Source organism: Plectropomus leopardus, chromosome 6, assembly GCF_026936395.1.
Source record: "Plectropomus leopardus strain MGB_pleo_1.0 chromosome 6, ASM2693639v1, whole genome shotgun sequence".
Lineage (NCBI taxonomy): Eukaryota > Metazoa > Chordata > Actinopteri > Perciformes > Serranidae > Plectropomus > Plectropomus leopardus.
The window spans coordinates 30,615,281-30,634,229 of NC_142181.1; the positions used below are offsets into that span (position 1 = coordinate 30,615,281).

The window sequence follows — 18,949 nt, forward strand, 5'->3', positions numbered from 1 at the left end:
AGGCGCGCCATTAGTCATTGTCACTCTGTTCTCAAGATTAGAGCACATCTTTGACTCATTTGATACTTTTCTCTTCACTGAATAATATAGATTTTTCTCTGGAAGCATATTCTTTTTTTTTTTCTTTTTTTTTTGCAGTCTGCTCCGCCGCCTGAATGTTTATCAGCTCTCTTGATGCATTGTGGCTGTGTATGCTTGGCTGCTGATAATCATCTCTAGCAGTGCTCTTTCATTTCATTACCGCTACACTGATGATGAAGATGGTTATATGTCATGTTGTACTCTTTGACGCAGGACTGTGCGACAGTATATCATTGGATACTCTGACTTGTGTGAAACCTAGAGTTGAATATATTAACTGAAAGGCCGTGTGAATTAATTCTCCCACCGTTTGTTTATTAAATTGTGTCATTTTCTTCCGAACTGAGAAGAAATGTCAATGCATGCTGACAAACTTCATTCACTTTAATCTCTTCAGTCTTTTTACTTGTTACTGATGATATTGTACGCCTGACTGGCTTTTTATTTCATAATTCTGTCTGACACTGCATGTGACTGTTAACGATGGAGCCACGCTCGATAAAGGCTCCTCCGGGTGGGGGTGGGGGGTTGTCATGGGGCTGGGGTTCCTTCCTTTTCCCTTTGCTTTTCCGTCCTTGTCTCCCTTACTTCATCTGTCCTTAAAAAAAAAAATCTGCACCTGCACAATTGCACCTCCTCCCACCAGAGCACTGACACACTCCCTTCCATCTGTCTTTTCCTACCCAGAATTCCCTAACAACCCGACACCCAGCCATGAGATCCCGCAGGAGCAGCACAATGCAGGTGCTGCCATCGGGGGCGCTGTGGGGGGAGTTGTCCTGTTGGGCGTGGCGGCCGTACTGCTCTTCGTATTCCTGCGCCGCCGCCAGCGCACCTTCAAAGGAGACTACAGCACCAAGAAACACGTGTTCGGTAACGGGTACAGTAAGGCCGGCGGCCTGCCCACGCACCCTCCCATCCCCAAGAACCTTCAGTACCCGGACGATTCGGACGACGAGAAGAAACCCTCCCAGATCAGCGGCCCCGGAGGGTTTGAGGCAAGCGAGCGCGATTTTGATGCAGAGCAAGAGGACCTGAAGAGGCCCTATTTCACTGTGGATGAAGGAGAGAGCCGAGATTATGACGAGCGGACTCTGGCTTTCCAGTATGACCCCGAACCTGAGATAGCCGATGATATGATCTCTCAAACCGACGGCTCTGTCATTTCTAAGAAAGAGTGGTATGTGTAGTGGCATGCGTAAACCAAACCAAACCCTTCGTCCTCCACCTGCATTCCACTGCACCCTTCACCTCCATCACGACCCCACCCTCCCATTCGTCACACTGCACCCTTCACTCCTCTTTTGGTCAACCTAGTACCCCCTCCCCCCGATTCCCCCCACATCAGACCCCATCCAACTAATCTCAACTAGAAAATCAAGCGTCTATTTAAAGTGCTAGCAACGTCAACTTCTCAACATGACAGCATTGGCATCAGTTCCATCAGGTGACTGGGCAAAGAATGCAAACTAAGGTATGTAAACAGGCTCGTCGTCGAGTCCAGGGAGGTGATTGGTTGATTAATACTGGTGTAATATTCTTTTTTTTTGTGTATTTTTTCATGTTCTAAATGTATTAAATGTATAAAAAAAGACTGCAGGTTGAGGTTTTGCTGAGCACACTTGTGAAAGTCCTACACTGGATGTGCAATTTTGTTTGTTTTTTCGTATTTTAATACCATTGCCGTTTTGTTGTTTTAATAATGTCTTTTTGTATGATTTTTAAGTGACCAGAGAATTGAGAGTTAAATGTTTGACATAAATACAGGTGGAGCTCTAAGTGTTTGTAGTTCTGTGGTCAAATGTTTTAGAGAAAGGAAAAAAAGAAAAAAAAATGCCATACAGCGCCTGTATCATTTCTTACTGGTGTTAGTGTCCATGAAATTACTCATTTTTCTATATTTAGAGCATTTAAAAGCAATGTGTTTTTGCTGTTTTCCAAAGACATGCTTAGTATGTCTTGACCCCTCTTGTGTTTATAGATTTGGTTGAGAGGGAGTCAGTCTACTGAGCCATGTGGCAGAGATATATTTTCCATTTTTTTCCCTAAATTTCAATCAATTAGTTTCCACATCAGTGAATCAGAATAACAGGGGAGAGAAGGGCTGCAACACTTTTCACTTTTCAGTGGTGCATCACAATCACGTCCAGAAGAGGTTTGGTGAGTCTCCACAGAAACCTTCGATAATGCTCTGAAATGTCATGTTTGTCACTCGACTTGAACAGGTCGACGTGTGTATGCGAGCTCTCAATCTTACCACTATAATGAAACGTGCTGTTTATGTTGACTTGTCATCATTATGTTTTGTTTCTAACCCATTTTTTATCAAATGGATGTCAGAGAAAAGTGTCAGGGGAGTTTCCCAATAATGACTCTGTCTCTCCTTATAATTATGTGACTGTGTACTAAAGAATTGGCCTAAGCCTCCCCCGCTTACACCAACAGCATTTTCTATGAGGAATCTTCTGTGGACACAAAGAACACTGATAGGAGCAAAATGTCAACAGATTCTTTTAGAAAACATTTTAACATGTAAAGGGAAAATATGATGGTGGCCATGCTGGAGTATAAAAAGTCACCTGCTGCTTTCATGATGTGTATTTTTTTTTCATTTTTTCTTTCTGAAATGAATTTCAGTAGTTGTTTGAGGGATTTTAAAGTAATGAATGGTTGTCCTTCTCTTAACGTTGGTATCTGAATATGCCAGTAAGGCCGTCAGAGGGCATTATATGTGGCTGGCTTTTTGAATCACTGTTAACAGTGCCAGTGGATGCTAGCATAGCAAAGAGGCGTGTTTCTCTCAGCGTTGAGGTCCATTACACAATCAGCAAAATGCATTTGCTTAGAACAAAAAAAAAGTTTTAATGTGACATATCGGACAAAACAAAAACAAAGGAGCAAATCCGTGGATATAACCAATACATTTGACTGGCTCTGAACAATATAAATACTATATTAACCCTTATTTTATGCATGTTTTTTGTGTTGGGAGTGAATGTGCGTGCGTTGCTTTTTTTTCTGTATCAATTCCAGTGCTTATGTCCTCATTTTGCAGCTCGAAAGGCGACACTTTGCCAGTGTTGTCAGTATTGACAGAAGTATGAGTTTATGGGCGCACAGTGCCCAGGAACAACATTGCAGTTAACACACAAAAAAGTATATAAATATATATAAATATATAAATAAATAACAATGAAAAAATAGCATCTCTCTGAGAGCAGATCTCTCTGTCGGCTGAGATGTGAATGTTTTACAGTCCATGCTTGTCTACTGTATGTTTTTAGATGAGCATGTTAATCATGAGCCTCAAGTTCTATTATATTTTCAACACAAATTGACATCACAAAGTGGGAAATATCATGTTCTTATTAAAAGTCTGTCGAGTTCAGTTTCATTTTCTGTTGATTTCAGTTCAGTGGAGTTTCATTTCCTACAGCCTTGTTCCTGTTTTTGTCCGGTTTTATCCACTACGGTTTGAAACCATACATGAGGTTTGCAACAGAGAGTGAAAATGAAACGACAGTCGTGGGGCTGCCACTTTGAAATTGTAAAAGCAAATCACAATATTATTGCCTTTAGGTTGTTGTTCACCTGCAGGTGAGCTGCTTTGCTGTGTCTTCTTAACTCCACACTTTGCATCACAGCATAACCAAGATGTTTTTATCTTTCCTTTTGCATTCAGTGCCTATCAAAGTCAGAAGACATTAGGTAGTCTGAACAGTTGCTGCTCCAGTGTTTAAAGGGATAGTTTGGATTTTTTGCAGTTGGTGTTGTATGAGGTTCTTATCCATAGTCAGTGTATTAAATACAGTGGATGTCACTCAGCATGCCTCCAGTTTTGTGAAGCAGGTTGGAGTCTGACATGGAGGCTAAGCAATGTGCTGCTGTGGACAAGGTAAGAAACAAGATGTATTTTAACCACCTAAAAAAAATCAATATCATTTTAAGTGCACACTATATTGAGAGTATATTCACTGCATTACCTTTCCGTCAGACTGCCCATTGTGAGGGGAAAGTGTGTAACAGCTTTTCCATGTATGTCGTCAACAAAGCCACCAGACCCCATTGAGAAAACAGACATTTTTGCTTGCTGCAAGCTGCTGCAAACTGCACACAATAACACAAACAAAATAACTGTTCAAGGTAGCAGTAGACCAGCAGCTCCTGTATTCAGCTTTGTGAAATCACTGTTTTTCTCAGTGGAGTCTGGCTTTGAAGGGAGCTATATAATGGCTACATTTTCTTGGTGAAAATCGGTTGAAAAGGTTTGACTTTTTAGGTGGCTAAAATATGTTTTGTTGCCTCCATTCACAGCAGTAGATCGCTTAGCATCCGCGTTGGACTCCAGCCTGCTTCTCCAAACTGGGGGCGTGGTGACTGACATCTACTGTATGTAGTATGCTGACTATGGATAAGTACCACATACAGCCCCCCTTAAAAAGAACCTTCCCTTTGAGTTATTTATGCCATAGAATAACGTAATGAGTAATATTGAATTATGACATGGACTGCAAACCTCTTTAAAATCAGACAAATGCTCGTTCTTCACTCGCAGTGAGTGGTAGTTAGTATAGTGGACATGTTATTCATCTGAGCTCCAGCACAATACCAACAATGTGTCTGTACTTGATCTTTAAATCAATTGATCTCTAAGAAAGCTGCATTCATTATCATTTTAAACTTTAATGATGGCATAATAGTGACACAGCACTTTTTTTGTCTCCAGTCAATACTGGATAGTTAAAGTCCTAAAGAGATCAAACTTTTGCTACTTAGTCGCACATGGCCGACTTCTCTAAGCACAACAATTGAAACACTAATCTAGTGAGAAGAGATTAAATTTAAATTAAAAAATGCAACTTTGGCCCAAAGCAAAGATCAACCCTACCCCCCTTTTTAAAGCACAACTTTAAGGTTTCATTTCACTTTATTTCTGCATACATTTTGAAACCACTGCCACACTTGCTTTTTAGATGTGTTGGAGAAAGAAAAACCTATCAGATCGGAGTCGGCATTCTGTGTACTGGTAGATGTAAACATTGTCTTCATGTTGTCGGGGTGTTATGAGTTTCTATTTTGTAATACTGACTGTAACTTCATTCCATCCTAATCTACTTTTTGTATTCAGTATGTTCAACATTCCACTGTAAATACTGTACATACGGTTGAGATTATAGTTGGGATTTATTTAGGGACAACTGCGTAGGGACCCTGTTTATGTAAAATATGCCTATTTTGATCGCAAACATAGAGACTGGATGATGGATAGTTGAAGTTGATGCATAGCTTATTTCCAAAGTCCCACATAGAAATGCTCCTCCGGTACGTTTTTTGATATGCCACTAGCGGCTTCACTGTCATACAAAGGGGTGACGCATACAGTCTGTCAATTTAATGTTATTGAAAGAAAATCAAAAGAGAGAAATTGTCTGTATGCCGCCATGTGAATGTATATTTCTGAGGGTGTTACAAATATGAAAAAAAAAAAATCTCTTGTTCAATTGTGATGACCCAGTGAAGTAACTTGTATTTGTTTTAAGCATTAAATGAGTTCAATAGTCAACAATGTTCTGTCCCAGTTCACTGATTGGATAGATGGGTGTTATCTGAATATGGTTCTAGTCTGCAGCACATTTCTTATCACTGTGTATTGATTTTGGTAGATGCAGCCAATTCCCAATAGCTTCGATCAGCAATGTATCCCTGTCACCTAATTCAGGTGATTATTTCATTTTTTTATCACTTCCTGTGAGCATGAAGTGTAAAACACGAATTTTTTCTTCAAATAAACTTTTAATAATTATAGATTGTGTTAGATCAATATTTAAATGTTAAATGTGGCCCTCTTTTTCACCCAGCCATTACACAGAGCCAGTTTTAAAGAATCCAAAATTCAGCTCTTCATTGCAGTTCCAGTTTTCAGTTTTTGCAGTGCCTGTGCCTCATGAGACGAATCTCATGAGCAAAATTAATGCAGTACAATGAAACAGCATTAGAAAAGGTATTATAATTCAGATGCAGTATCTATTTTATAGGCACCACAATACGATATTATTGTGATACTTGAGTTACAATACAATATTGTAGTGATTTTAAACATTTTGCGATATGCATAGTGTTACGCAAACATATACTGCAATTTTATTACAGTTTTTCAACTTTATCAAAAACTTTGTTTTATCTATTAACCCACGATAAATATCACGATAGAAAGGTATTTTATAGGCCCCACAATACAATATTGTCATGATTCTTAAACCAAGATACAATATCATAGTTATTTTAAATTATTATTATATTATTATTTTTGCAATATACCGAGTATTGCAATAACATATATTGTGACATATTACAATTTATCACATTTTTTTCAGTTGCAAATTATGTCCCCAAAGGAAACTTTGGTCAACATTGTTTTGTCTAATACCACAGGATAAATATGTTTGGATGCATCAGCGCTTCCCTTTATTGTTAACTCCAGTCTGAATGTGATGAGCAAAATTAATGCGATACATTCAGACACTGTTTGGAAATGTCTTATAATTCAGATGCAGTGTATATCTTTTAGGTTTTAAAGGTGTTTTATGGGGGTAGGAATCACTCAAGGCCCCACATAATGATATTATCACAATACATCATTTGTGATGCAATATTATAGCAATTTTATTGCTATAACATTGCATTGTGATAACATACATTGCCTTATATGGCCATTTATTGTCTTTTTTTACAGCAAATTATTTCCCCACAGAAAAACTTTGTCAACATCTGTTTCTTCTAATGCAGGTTTTTAGTATGTTTATCATAATTAAGTCATTTTAATTGCAAAAAAACAAATGGATTTTATTATTCCTGTCTGGCCACTAATAGTTTCATTTCTATTTGAAATACCAATTAGCTATATGATTTGAAAAATCAATACTTGACATCCCTGTATCCATACAATATTGCCAGAGATTATTGTATATTGTATCAATTTTTCCCCCGCATTTACTTTTTTCAGTGTTTACTTTTTTTTTTTTTTTTTGCCAAAGCAGCCTCTAACACTGAGGAAACGTCATTTAAAAAGCCAAAGGGTCACAGTGTGGTAATTATTTCACGAGGCAAACACAAGATAGATCAAGGTTACATACAACAATGGCTGTTACTGTACCTTTTAGTGTTTTTTATTCCTGTCATTGGAGAGCAAAAACTGTCAGGCAGATGTTAGTACTGAGTTCAGTGCTTAATGAACCTACAGTGATATGATGAGAGAGGCCCAGTGTAGAGGCAGACAGATCTGTCTCAGACTGTGGGACTCAAGTGCAGACATCTGCACCATGCACATTAAGAACAGCCCAGAGTTTGCAGCTGTTGCCATCTATTTGCTAAAAGAGCCCTTTGTAGCCCAAGGGGCTTTGATGGCACATAGGCTTTTAACATGCATGGCCATCAGTTTTTTCCCCCTCCTAACAGAACCGCGAGTTGAATTCTTCAACATTTCCTCTATCAGAGTACTCTTAGGATGAAATATGGCTGGATTTTTTTTGTTTGTTTTAAAAAATGTTCCTCAATGGGCCGTAAATTAAAAAGCGAGTCTGTGAAAGCACCTCTTATGTGACACCACTCCATTCAACACAGTCTAAAATCAGAGAATATAAATTACAGCTGTGCAGTATTAAAGACAACAATCACTGTCACAACACTGTGCCTGCCGTGATACTTTTTTAGATAGCTATGTTTTTCAGGCTTAAAATGCTTATATTTCTTGATGCTAATAAGTTCAGACGCGCATTGTATTGAATACAATTCCAATAATCGCAATACTGCACCATGAGTTGATGAGTTTCTTAACACTTTTCTTTTGAATCACATAACTATTCAAATGTGAGAGTTTATTTGGCAGTCTTTTAGCTTGATTTTATAGACCACAATTGCTCCATAATCTCTGGATTGGTAGCTTGCGTTCGAGGAAACTCTTTGCTGCTGTGAACTGTTGAGCTGTTGATAAGCTAAGAATTGGAAAAATATATCAATCTGAATTGCTTCAGCAAAGCACACTGACAGCCAATACCACGAGTCATTAAACTCCAGTGATTAAATGGTTAATGGACATGCTGTATGCATAAGCAATTCACTGGGCTGGATACAAGAGGAGAGTTTTAGTCATTGATCAGTGAGGTTTAGCTGCATTAGTTTGTAGCTTTGAGGCCAGTTTGCATACACACACACTGCTATAAAAGAGGGGAAAACATCAGATTTCTTCAAATGACTGTTGTTTCAGTTTAAGATCTATATTCAGTGAACTCTCCTGTGTACGTTACATTATGAAATGTTCTCCTTGTAAGTGTTGTTGTTGTCAAAAGAGACCCAGCAGCCTAACATGTGTCACAGCCTGCATAAAACTAAAAAAAGTGCTTTGTTTTGTTGCCATGGTATGTAGATGCATAGTTATTTCTAATAACCTTCTCTTGGGTAAACAGATTGTTCATGGCTTAAATGGCTAACTATGTATTCTTTTGCTCTTGTTTTCTATCTGTTTACAGTGTGTACAGTTTGAGGTGACATGGAGTTGTCCAAAATAAAAATGTGTTACTGTAAATGATGCTCTCACTCTTATGTTAAATATTCTTAAAGGTAAACAGCAACCACTTTAATTGTATACTTCACAGAGGCGACGATAATACAGTCACATCCAGTCTTCGGCCTAGCAAAGTATTCCGGATGCATTTTATCACCTCAGATTAACCAACTACACCATCAGGAAAATATTTGAAAGCCTATTAGATTTTTACAAGTGGTCTCAAAAGTTAATGCACTGCAGAGATGTTAAAAGATAAATTCTGCTTTTTTTTGGCAATAAGTTAAAAGATAATGGACCCAGAAATGTCTCGTTATTTAAAAAGACTAATGCTGGGTCTCAAATTGGACACTTCTGTTAGTACATTTACATGTAGTACTCTGTGTAGTTGCGTAGTGTGCAAATTTTGACAGGTTAGTGTTTCAATTCAAACATGGCCCCTGCTCACTTCATGGAAACAGTGAGCCGTTTTCTTGTGCTGCATTCAGATGCTTTCACAAACATTTGAACCTTTGAAATATGAGCACATTGGTTTGATATCTTTTAAAGAACAAGAGGGAAAAAAAGACGATCAGCAATTTGGCATGACATGTCCTGCAAATTGCAAAAAGCACAGTAACAGGTGACAAGAAAATTACATGGAAATTAGCTTTAACAAATGAGAGAGAGAGAATAATTAGAATATTATCAAACATATATAAAACTATATTTATAATAATTATTATTTATTCATTTATATAATGCTTTAGTGTTCACATCACTGCCCAGCTAGTAGGGAACATTCCCTAAACAATGGCTAACCTTACATACAAGTTGCAATAATGTTTTAAAGAAAACATTGTAATCTAATATTCAAAGAACATTTTAAGGATATTTATATTTTCAAATAAAAGGCCCTTATAGCGTTAAATGCTTAACAGGACGTAATCTTTTAATGGCAACATTCTGGATGTTTTGGTGATGTTGACAAATGACAAATCATAGTATGTTCTTTTTTTATAAAAACGTTCCCACAATGTTACATAAGAACAAGGGAAGAACATTTTCAAAGCAAGATTCAGAACACGTTATTGAGGCCTGAGATTACAGACTTTTTTTTTTAAATCAAAATGGAATTTAATGTGATATTTTCCCAAAAGCAAACAAACAAAAGCATTTTAAACAGTTTTTGATGTTTGTAGAGAATCCTACTCTAACTTTAAGAAGAACATTTTGGGCACTGGAAGAAAATTTGCCACTGAAAACCAAAAATGTCTAACTGGGGATCCATCAGTCTGGATCAATATATTGATTTAATGATCAAAGATGCAAAGTGAATTCACAGATCCATATTATAATTTTTAGGATGCGCTTTTATTTCGAAATTCTCTGTCACGGTGAAACAGCAACAGGAAGATGATGGAAACCTGCCTAGAAAAAGACGATGAGGATATTTACACTCGGAAATAAATCAGCTGTGTGGAAATATTTGGGATTTCGGAGAAAATAAGGGCCAGCAGACACAGCACGCGCCACATGTGAACAATGGCGTTATGGGATTAATGAAGATGTAGCTGCCTGAACTTTTGGCAGCAACATTAGCTGCCCTGTTTCGACGACATTAGACTGAAAAAAACGTGGATTCAGGCTGAAACTGAATCGTGCTGCCCTGTCGGGAGATGCAGGGAGATCACCGGTGAGTAAGAAAGAGTATAAATAAGACTTGTGAATTGTTAAGCTAAACTCGCTAGCTGCTAGGCTAATTTGTGCATTGTAGAAGTGTTTAAGGTAACACCGCGCGACCAGCCAAAAATAATTGTTTTCTGTGGAACTCTGACAGTAATTACTGAGCTGAAATTCATGCTTTTGTTAGGCAGTCGTGTTGTCAATCCATGTTTTATGGCTGTGTTACGGGGAAAAAAAACATAATTTAGGTTCACATGTAAAAAGTTTCTTCCAAAAAAAAGGCTTTCTAACAAATAGCCAGTGGTTAATTTACCGCATGTCCTGTTTGATTTGTGTTGGTGGAGTCAATTTGAGTTCAGTTTTACTGAATTTATCTGGTTAGAATTATTACCATTACTTATCTGTTTGTTTTTTTCTATCTTTTGTGGTCAATAGCAGAAAAAAAGGGGCAGCACGAGTCTGCCTTTTTCTCAGCTTTTATGTGTGTGCGTGTGTGTGGGGGTTGTTTTGTTTATATATCACTTGCTTATCACAATGCAGATGTATTTGGGTTGGTGTTTTAGCACTGCTTAGGACGAGATGGAGGGCATTTAGTGATGGAGTGTCATTGCATCTCGTTTGTTAAGGAGCTGAAATTAGTGCTTTCACCTGAGTGTTGTGTCCTGGCATTTGACCCAGGTGTGAATGTCGATTATACGCATTCTTATTGCATTAGAAAGCCAGATGTTAGCAGGTGTGAGCGGGATTTTTGTGCAGTGGGAATGAGGCTTATGTCTCTGTTAGGCTGCACAACTTCATAAACTTTGTTTCTACTGCAAGTTCATTTTAAGAGTTTTAATGGACTAATAACAAACCTATTATTTCCTAGCTGAGTTGTAATACAGAACCTTTAAGTATTTTTATTGTCTGGTGTCCATCTCTTGCTGGAACACAATTGTCTATTTGTGGCCTACCTGTCACTGAGGTCAAATTACACTTTATTTCTGAGGAGCAACTGTGAGTGCAACACATGAACAGTTTCACCATTTATGGTAAACACATTATCGTCCTTTGATTTAGAAAATGTAATGTCAGCCATTCCATACTGCTACTTTGTCCTGAGTCTTGATGCAACTCCAAATAAAACTGCAGCTCCATGATAATGATCAGGAAAATGGCTGCACATACTTTCCCCCTCACTTGTGGTATTTTCATTGGTCATCTGATCAAAGATGTCCTGAAACTCCACATGCTGCATTTTCACTCTCCATATTTTATTCATGTCTTCCTGGATTATGTCTCTCAGGCAACGAGCGGCGCGACTAAAGTTGACACGTTTCACTTGGAGCGCCATCTGAAATGCAAGGCACATAATTTGGAGAAATCGTCCTGCCATGACCAAACCGGTGAAATGAGCTAAGAAAAAGGCACATTTACAACACAGACCAAAATCTGTTCTTTTCATCCCCCTGACACTGCTCTCAACAGCAAGCTGTTTTTGCTCCATAGTGCTGCAGCTGATTGAATGTTCACAATAAAACAATCACTTTTGTAAATAAATAGATCACAAGTATTGTTGAAACACTGACGCCAACACCTGGCTGAGGGTTGTTGCCATGTTTAGAGCTAATCAGGTATTTGTCCCTCATTTAGGCCTTTTTCACTGTCTGTGTGTGCTTTACATACAGTTTGTGAATACAGCTGCGTACACCTGACACCTGAGCCTATAGACTGCAAAATGAATAAAATTTACAAACACAATACATTTAGCATTATACCAGAATATCACATTGTTGTTGTTTTTTTTTTTTGCATTTGTCTCTCTTGCAAACTCTGCTCTAAGGATACAGTTCACCCCAAAATCAAAAATACATATTTTTCCTCCTACCTGTAGTGCTATTTATCAATCAGGATTATTTGGTGTGAGTTGCTGAGTGTTGGAGATATCGGCTGTAGGGATGTCTGCCTACTCTCTGATATAATGGAACTAGATGGCACTCTTCTTATGGTGCTCAAAGTGCCAAAAATGTACATTTGAAAAACTCAACAGCCATGTCTCTTTCCAGAAATCATAGCCTGGTTACTGAAGATAATCCACAGACCTCGTTGAGAGCAGTTTCATGGAACTATTTTCTTTCTACTGAACTAAACCAACACGCTGTATCACCTTATAGAAGGAAGCGTGCATCTACAGCCAAGGAGGACGCCATTAATGTTTACATCTCATGCTGCCAGAAGCATGAGCCTCTCGTCTATAGGTGCTCGCCTCCTTCTGCTCATTGATATCAAGCTGATACCTCTAGGGCTTCAACGTCTGGGACTTCTCAAGCAAGGTAATCCCCATAGACCCCCATGTTAAAATGCCCAACTTTTCAGTAGAAATTAATGTTTTCAGCCTGGTACAAACAATGATTTTGGTCTCTTGTAGCTTCTAACCCCCCTCTTGACAACTGTATGGAGGTTGAATTTTATATAAAACTCACCTTTTAATTAAGACTTGAAATTATTCATATTTAAGGGAGGCAACTTACAACCTGAGTGCCATCTAGTTCCTTCATATGAAAGAGAAGGCAAACATTTCTACAGCCAATATCTCCAACACTCAGCAACTCACACCAAAACGATCTAGACTGATGAACAGCGCTACAGGTAGGAAGAAAAATATGTATTTTTGGTGGTGGACCGTCCCTTTAACTACCCCATACCTCTGATGCTCAAGAGGTCTCTGTGGCAGCTTACAACGTATATTCACAGGAGAAAATGATATACTTGGAAGTTCATGCTGTCTGAACTGTCCTACCAGCGGGCTTACTCCGCAACAAGGACATCGTTCCACTCCTCCTCCTTTTCCTCATAAACTAAAGACACTTCTGCTGGGACTTAACCCGAGTCCCTGGGGTGTTTTACCTCTGTGGTCTCCACTGTGACGCACCATCCCTGCAAGCTTTAAGGTGGAGGCAGCTTTTATTAAACCACTCTAGACTTAAAACAAAAACTGAATCAAAGGCGGTTAAATATATCTTCTGTGTTTGGATAAGAATCCAGTGGGCATTCACCTTTTTCAGACAGTAATATCTCTCTCTCTATCTCTCTTTGGTTCGCAGTCAGTAACCAACACCATTAGCACAATACTAACCTGAAACAAAACACTGATTTCAAAACCATGCACAGCTCTTTTTGTCAACACAACCAAAATGTTTATTTCTGTGCCTGGTGTGAACCAAATATTCATTGTTTTTATGGAAATATCTTCAACAGTAGGGCAATGAAAATACAGAAAAATTCTAGAGTTTGAGTGTTTTTCTTGTTTGGTTTCCAGTGAAAATGGACCTTAACTACAGACTGGCTTTCATCACAAATCATGTATGTGAGTAATTTCAAACTGTGTCTATGACTCATATTCTGAGTATTTCACAACATTTTTTGCAATAATAGAATAAAAAGAGTGCGTATAAAAAGTCTCATAACATTAACATAGATCAATGAATTGCTGCTCTCCTCCATGAATCTGTGCAAACGAATCTCTATCTGGTCATAAAACAAAAAATTTCATTAGACTCAATGGATCATCTACAAACTGAAAGATGTCTGTTCATAGAAACAACTCGAAATAATTTGTCCCCAGACAAAGCTTGATGCTGTATATCGACTCATCCTGACACACTGTTATTTATACCATTTTAATTCTTTTGAAGCTTCTTGCAGCATATAAACGTGACACAATCATGCATTGAGGTAGTTACACGTTTTCCAATTTGTTTTCCATTGTGCCGAATATTTTCCGACATTGTTTCGCAGTTTTGCATTTGTTTGATAAAACATGTTTCGCATACAACCTGATCGATTGGGCATGCAGTTTACATCCTGCTGATAGACAGAACAAGTCAATTCTATTTCCAGAAAATGTGAAATTATAATGAATTGGCAATTATTTGGATTAACCTCAGATCAATCTGCTGAAATTATTATTGCCTATTATTTTGTAAATGAGACGGCTCATAAACAAACTGCTCAGATCCCATGAATAAATTTGTTGGCATCTTGAGGGATGCCTGCAGTAGCTGATGTAGACACACACACACACACACACACACACACACACACACAGCCCATGCTTTCACGCCCTCCCATTTTCAGAGCCAGTCATGGCATGAGCGACTCTGCTATCCAGCTGCGCATTAGCGTTCTCCAATTAAACTCAGCCATCCCAGAGCAGAACGAAAGGCCTAAACCCTCTGGTGAGAAAAGTGCTGACAACCCTCATCTACAAAGTCCTGCTGGGAATACTCTGTCCCTGTGACCATTTACCCAGCGTCAAAGAAGTTGTGTGTGTGTGTGTGTCTGTGTGTGGGTTTAAGAGGGACAGAGAGAGAGTTACTGTGCATACCCTTCATCTCTTTGTTGACCAATGCTTTTTCTGCACTGAGCCGAGGTCACTGAGTGACCTTAGACACACAATAACTCTTGAATTATAGTCCGACCGCTCACTTTTGATTTCAGTGAGAATGTGTGAAGGAATTTGCAGTATTTGCTGTGCAGTTTTGTGGTAAAAAGGTTGCTGAAAATTGTCAGTCGAAGGCAAAGTTCTGTTTCATCTCAGGCTAAAATTAAAATCTCTTTGAATATTAATTCCTGTAGGAGCAGGATGATAAAACAGATTGGGACTGACAGTCTCCCTGAAATCCTCAATTACACAGGGACTGGGCGTGGCCGCAGGAACAGAAAGATAGATTTCAAGGACGTGATTTAACCTTCTAAGTTTAGTCCACATGATGTTAATGCACAGAAGCGTATTATACTGTACGGCATGAGCTCAGTCATGATACACTAAAGGCACAGATTGTTCCTTTTTAGTAATTTGAAATAATCTTTTTTATATTTTGGTACAAATTTAGACCACCCAATCATTCATTGCATAAACATACAGTGATATTCTGAGGGCATAGTACATGGATTTATTTATTTTAATTTTACTTGATTTAAAGAAACAGCTCGTAAGATTTAGCAGCATGTTCTCATTTTGAAGTCGTAAAATATCTCTGCTTTTGCAGTGGGTACAAGATCCTGAAACTAAAAGCCACATTTTGCATCCTCATGATATGCTGCTGGATGGTGTCAGCTGAGAACGCAGCTGAACAGAACCATCCGTGGTGTTATTATACGCTACTGGACGGCATCTGCCCTGGCAGCATGATACGGGACCGTTGACGTTAGTTGAGAACGTGGCCCAACAGAATCTGCCGTGTCGGCATGATACACTGCTGGATGGGGTCAGGTTGAAACACTGCAACGTAATAAAAGGAGCATGAAGGTCCATACAGGGCAGGTGCGAGGGACGGTGGAAGGATCGAACAAACCCTGGACTTACATGCAGAAGTCCAGTGTTTGCTTACCCTCTGAATGTAATGTTTTTTTGTTTTTTCCCAACATCTAACCATGTGCCCTTTTGCCTAATCCTAACCCTCCGTGGTAGCATGTACTTTTGTTGCCAAAACATATCCACATGCAGTGTCATCCCACCATGTGCATTTATTTACATCACAGTGACGCAATCACAAGTAGAAGGATACCAAGAGTGTAATACGTATGCGGAAGTCCATTGCAAAGCGGCAATATGTGACCACTTGGGATGAGAACGTGTTGTATTTAGAGGGATTTAGTGGCATCTAATGTTAAAGATTGCAGATTGCAACCAGCTGAAACTTTTCCTGTTTTAAATTCCTTGAGTGTTCGTTGTTCAGGAGGTTTAAACTGGGAGCCAAATTATCTGCAGAGGTCTCTTTCTCTCCAAATCAAATGGACCTGGTGATATAAACTGGTAAAATCATTAAGTAAAGCAGTTTAAGTTAAAAAACAAACAAACCACAAAGTCAGGGGTAGGGTTAGTGTGCTCATTTGCAGAGGGGCTGCTAGCAATAATGGCTGATGCAAAAACGTGAACGGCCCTATCTAGAGCCAGAGTTTGGTTTGTCTGCTCTGGGCTACTGTACAAACATGGTGGCACAACATGGCGTGGACAAGGGCCTACTCCAAATGTACACTGTTGTGTATAGTTGGAATGACAATAAAGTTGATCTAAGTCTAATTCTAAGATATAAACGGCTCATTCTAAGGTAACGAAAACCCAATGTTTCTTATTTTCAGGTGATAAAACACAACAGAAAACATGCTTATTTTAGTTTTTTTTTTGTTTGTTTGTTTCTGCAAATATGGCCCCCTAAATCCTACACACTGGACTTATAAAAAATAATTGGGGGTGAAATGATGTTCCACCTACTGATTAGCTATTGGCATTATTATTCCCAAACAGACATATTCACAGTTAATGGGTTCCAGTGTGGTGGAAAAATGATGTTGAGCAATATTATCAACATGCTGTTCATCACCAGGACACTGAACGCACTTGGTTATTTATTTAAGCAATGTATAAATTGACAACATCACTTTTTTTTCTCTTCAACAGAAGGACTAATTAGGTTCTTAGCAGTCTGTATTGACACTTTTCTATAAGAAATACTCACCTCGGGCTAAACCCACATCTTAGCCAGTGTCCCTGCTCGGTGATCATCATGCATGAATCCTGCCATTCTCACTGGGAGAGAAAATGTATCACAGGGTGAGTCAATTCTCACTCAGCATCATTATGTCAGATAAAATTAAAGTTTCCCTGGCCCCCAGACATTACGCTTGCCATGAAATGAACCTTCACCTGTTAAAAATCACTGACTGTAAGGAGAGCTTTGCAGTCCACATTCACAATGTGAGTTCCAGCGCCTGACAAATGGGACAAATGGGGTAAATTAGGAATCCACTGTCTCCCGCCCCCACACTCTCCTCCCTGACTATTGACTCTCACAGCTTTATCAGTGTACATTAGTGTCAGTGCCAGTCTACATTTAGACTTACGGTGCCAGAGGAGGCAGCCCATCAGCGCATACAGGCATGTCAGTCGTCATGCAGAGCCAATGACCCTTTGTCAAAAACAATCCTCATCAGCAGAGCCACCAGGCCGTGGCTGCACTGTCCAGTCGTTACAGCCACAACTCAGAATAAATTATGTTGGAGCTGGAGTATAGAAATTCAAACTGTTAACCCTTTGAAATCAGGAGCGGCATCACTTTACTTGTGCTGCTTTCAGATGAATTATTTAAAACCTTTGAACCCTGGGCAAATTGGTGTGATTTCCTCAAAAAACATGAGCAACAAGTAATGAGCAACTTAGTAAGAGAGGTCCCACAAACTGCAAAAATTAGTTGACTTAATAAAATGTGTCTAAAAAAGGCTAGTGAAAAATGTCAAGGGAAGAAGAATAAAGCTGGGGAAGAACTATATTTATAATTTTATAATTATTGTAATTAGTTATTGAAAATTATCTTATGAAATCATTATAAGTTTTAAAAAGGAATTACACATTGTTCAGTCGTGGAGTAACTGGAGTTAATTGACTAATTACAGAGGCACTAGCATACTTACATATAAAATTAGGCACAACAGATTGAGGATGCATGATATTTTTTTTCAAGCAAGTTCTCTCTTTTCTTTTTAACTAATTTTCAGGTAATTTTCTTGTACTTTTTACTTATTTCTGGTATATTGTTGGGTCATTTCTTCTTTACTACTTTACTACTACTCTTTTACTACAGAAAAAGTTATAAGAAGATTACCTGAAAATAAGCAAAAAATAAAATAAAAGTAAAAAAAAAACCCAAAACAATTGCCAAACAAAAAAATGGAAGAAACAAAAGACAAATAATATTTTTTTCTTTGTTCTGTAACATTATATATATATATATATATATATATATATATATATATATATATATATATATATATATATATATATATATATATATATATTTATTTTTTAATTTTATTTTGTTTTTTGATAACATCTAATAATCCCTCCCAGCTAGTTTTCACCCTGTCACCTTTTTCAATTTTTTTTGCAATTTGAGGTACTTGTCAAGTTACTTATTATATTTTTTCTGTATTTCTGAAAGAATTCAAACCTAATTTTCTCAGGTTTCAGAGGTTTAACAGTTTGTGAAAGGCATGTGAATGCAGTACAATAGAACAGATATTGGTACAGGTGTTAAGGGGTTAAACTGCACTACCCAGGATTTTTTCATCTAAACACACCTACGTTATTGTTCCAATCCATGGAAAAGTGATCTTAATGTCCAGATTGATTTGAAGAGAAATATTGAACGATAGGGTGAAATTAATCAAAACAAAAAAAGTCAAAACTAATGAATATAAATGATCTACTGAATGGCAGAGATGGAAAAAAGTGGAAACATCAGTGTGAGATCTTTTGCCTTGCTGCTTTTGGTATTCTTTGTTACTTCACAATGCTGCGAGCACTTCGCACGGTTCCTCACTTTTGATGTTTGCAAAATTCACAGTCAACTCAGGCTGTCAGTGTTTCACACTGCAGGCTACATCGCCCCCACCCACCCCCCCCCCCAAAAAATGTGAACTGTGCCAATTAAAATTTAAATGTGATTAGTTGTTAAAAGAACAGTGGTTTTTAGACTGGGTCATTTTTTTTTCAACACAGCTGGAAATGAGGCAGACAGAGATGTGGAGGCTATGGAGAAAAAGAAGCAGTGGGATCTGATTATACACCAGGAGGGACACACACAGGTAGCTGCAGCAGCGGCT

The 18,949-nt window shown here is 38.3% G+C and overlaps 1 protein-coding gene across 7 annotated transcripts in view; it reads left to right on the forward strand.

The window, feature by feature from the left end:
* The window catches only part of nectin1b (nectin cell adhesion molecule 1b), a 217,034-nt gene that overhangs the window by 103,864 nt on the left and 94,221 nt on the right, over positions 1-18,949 (forward strand). The window contains exon 6 of one of the 7 annotated variants that reach the window (XM_042487388.2): positions 769-5,647. The exons of the other annotated variants lie outside the window; for them this stretch is intronic. Coding sequence (XP_042343322.2) covers positions 769-1,271 — 503 coding nt within the window. The 3' untranslated portion in view covers positions 1,272-5,647. Of the gene's footprint in view, positions 1-768; positions 5,648-18,949 lie in introns of those variants that run through there. 7 annotated transcript variants of the gene reach the window in all.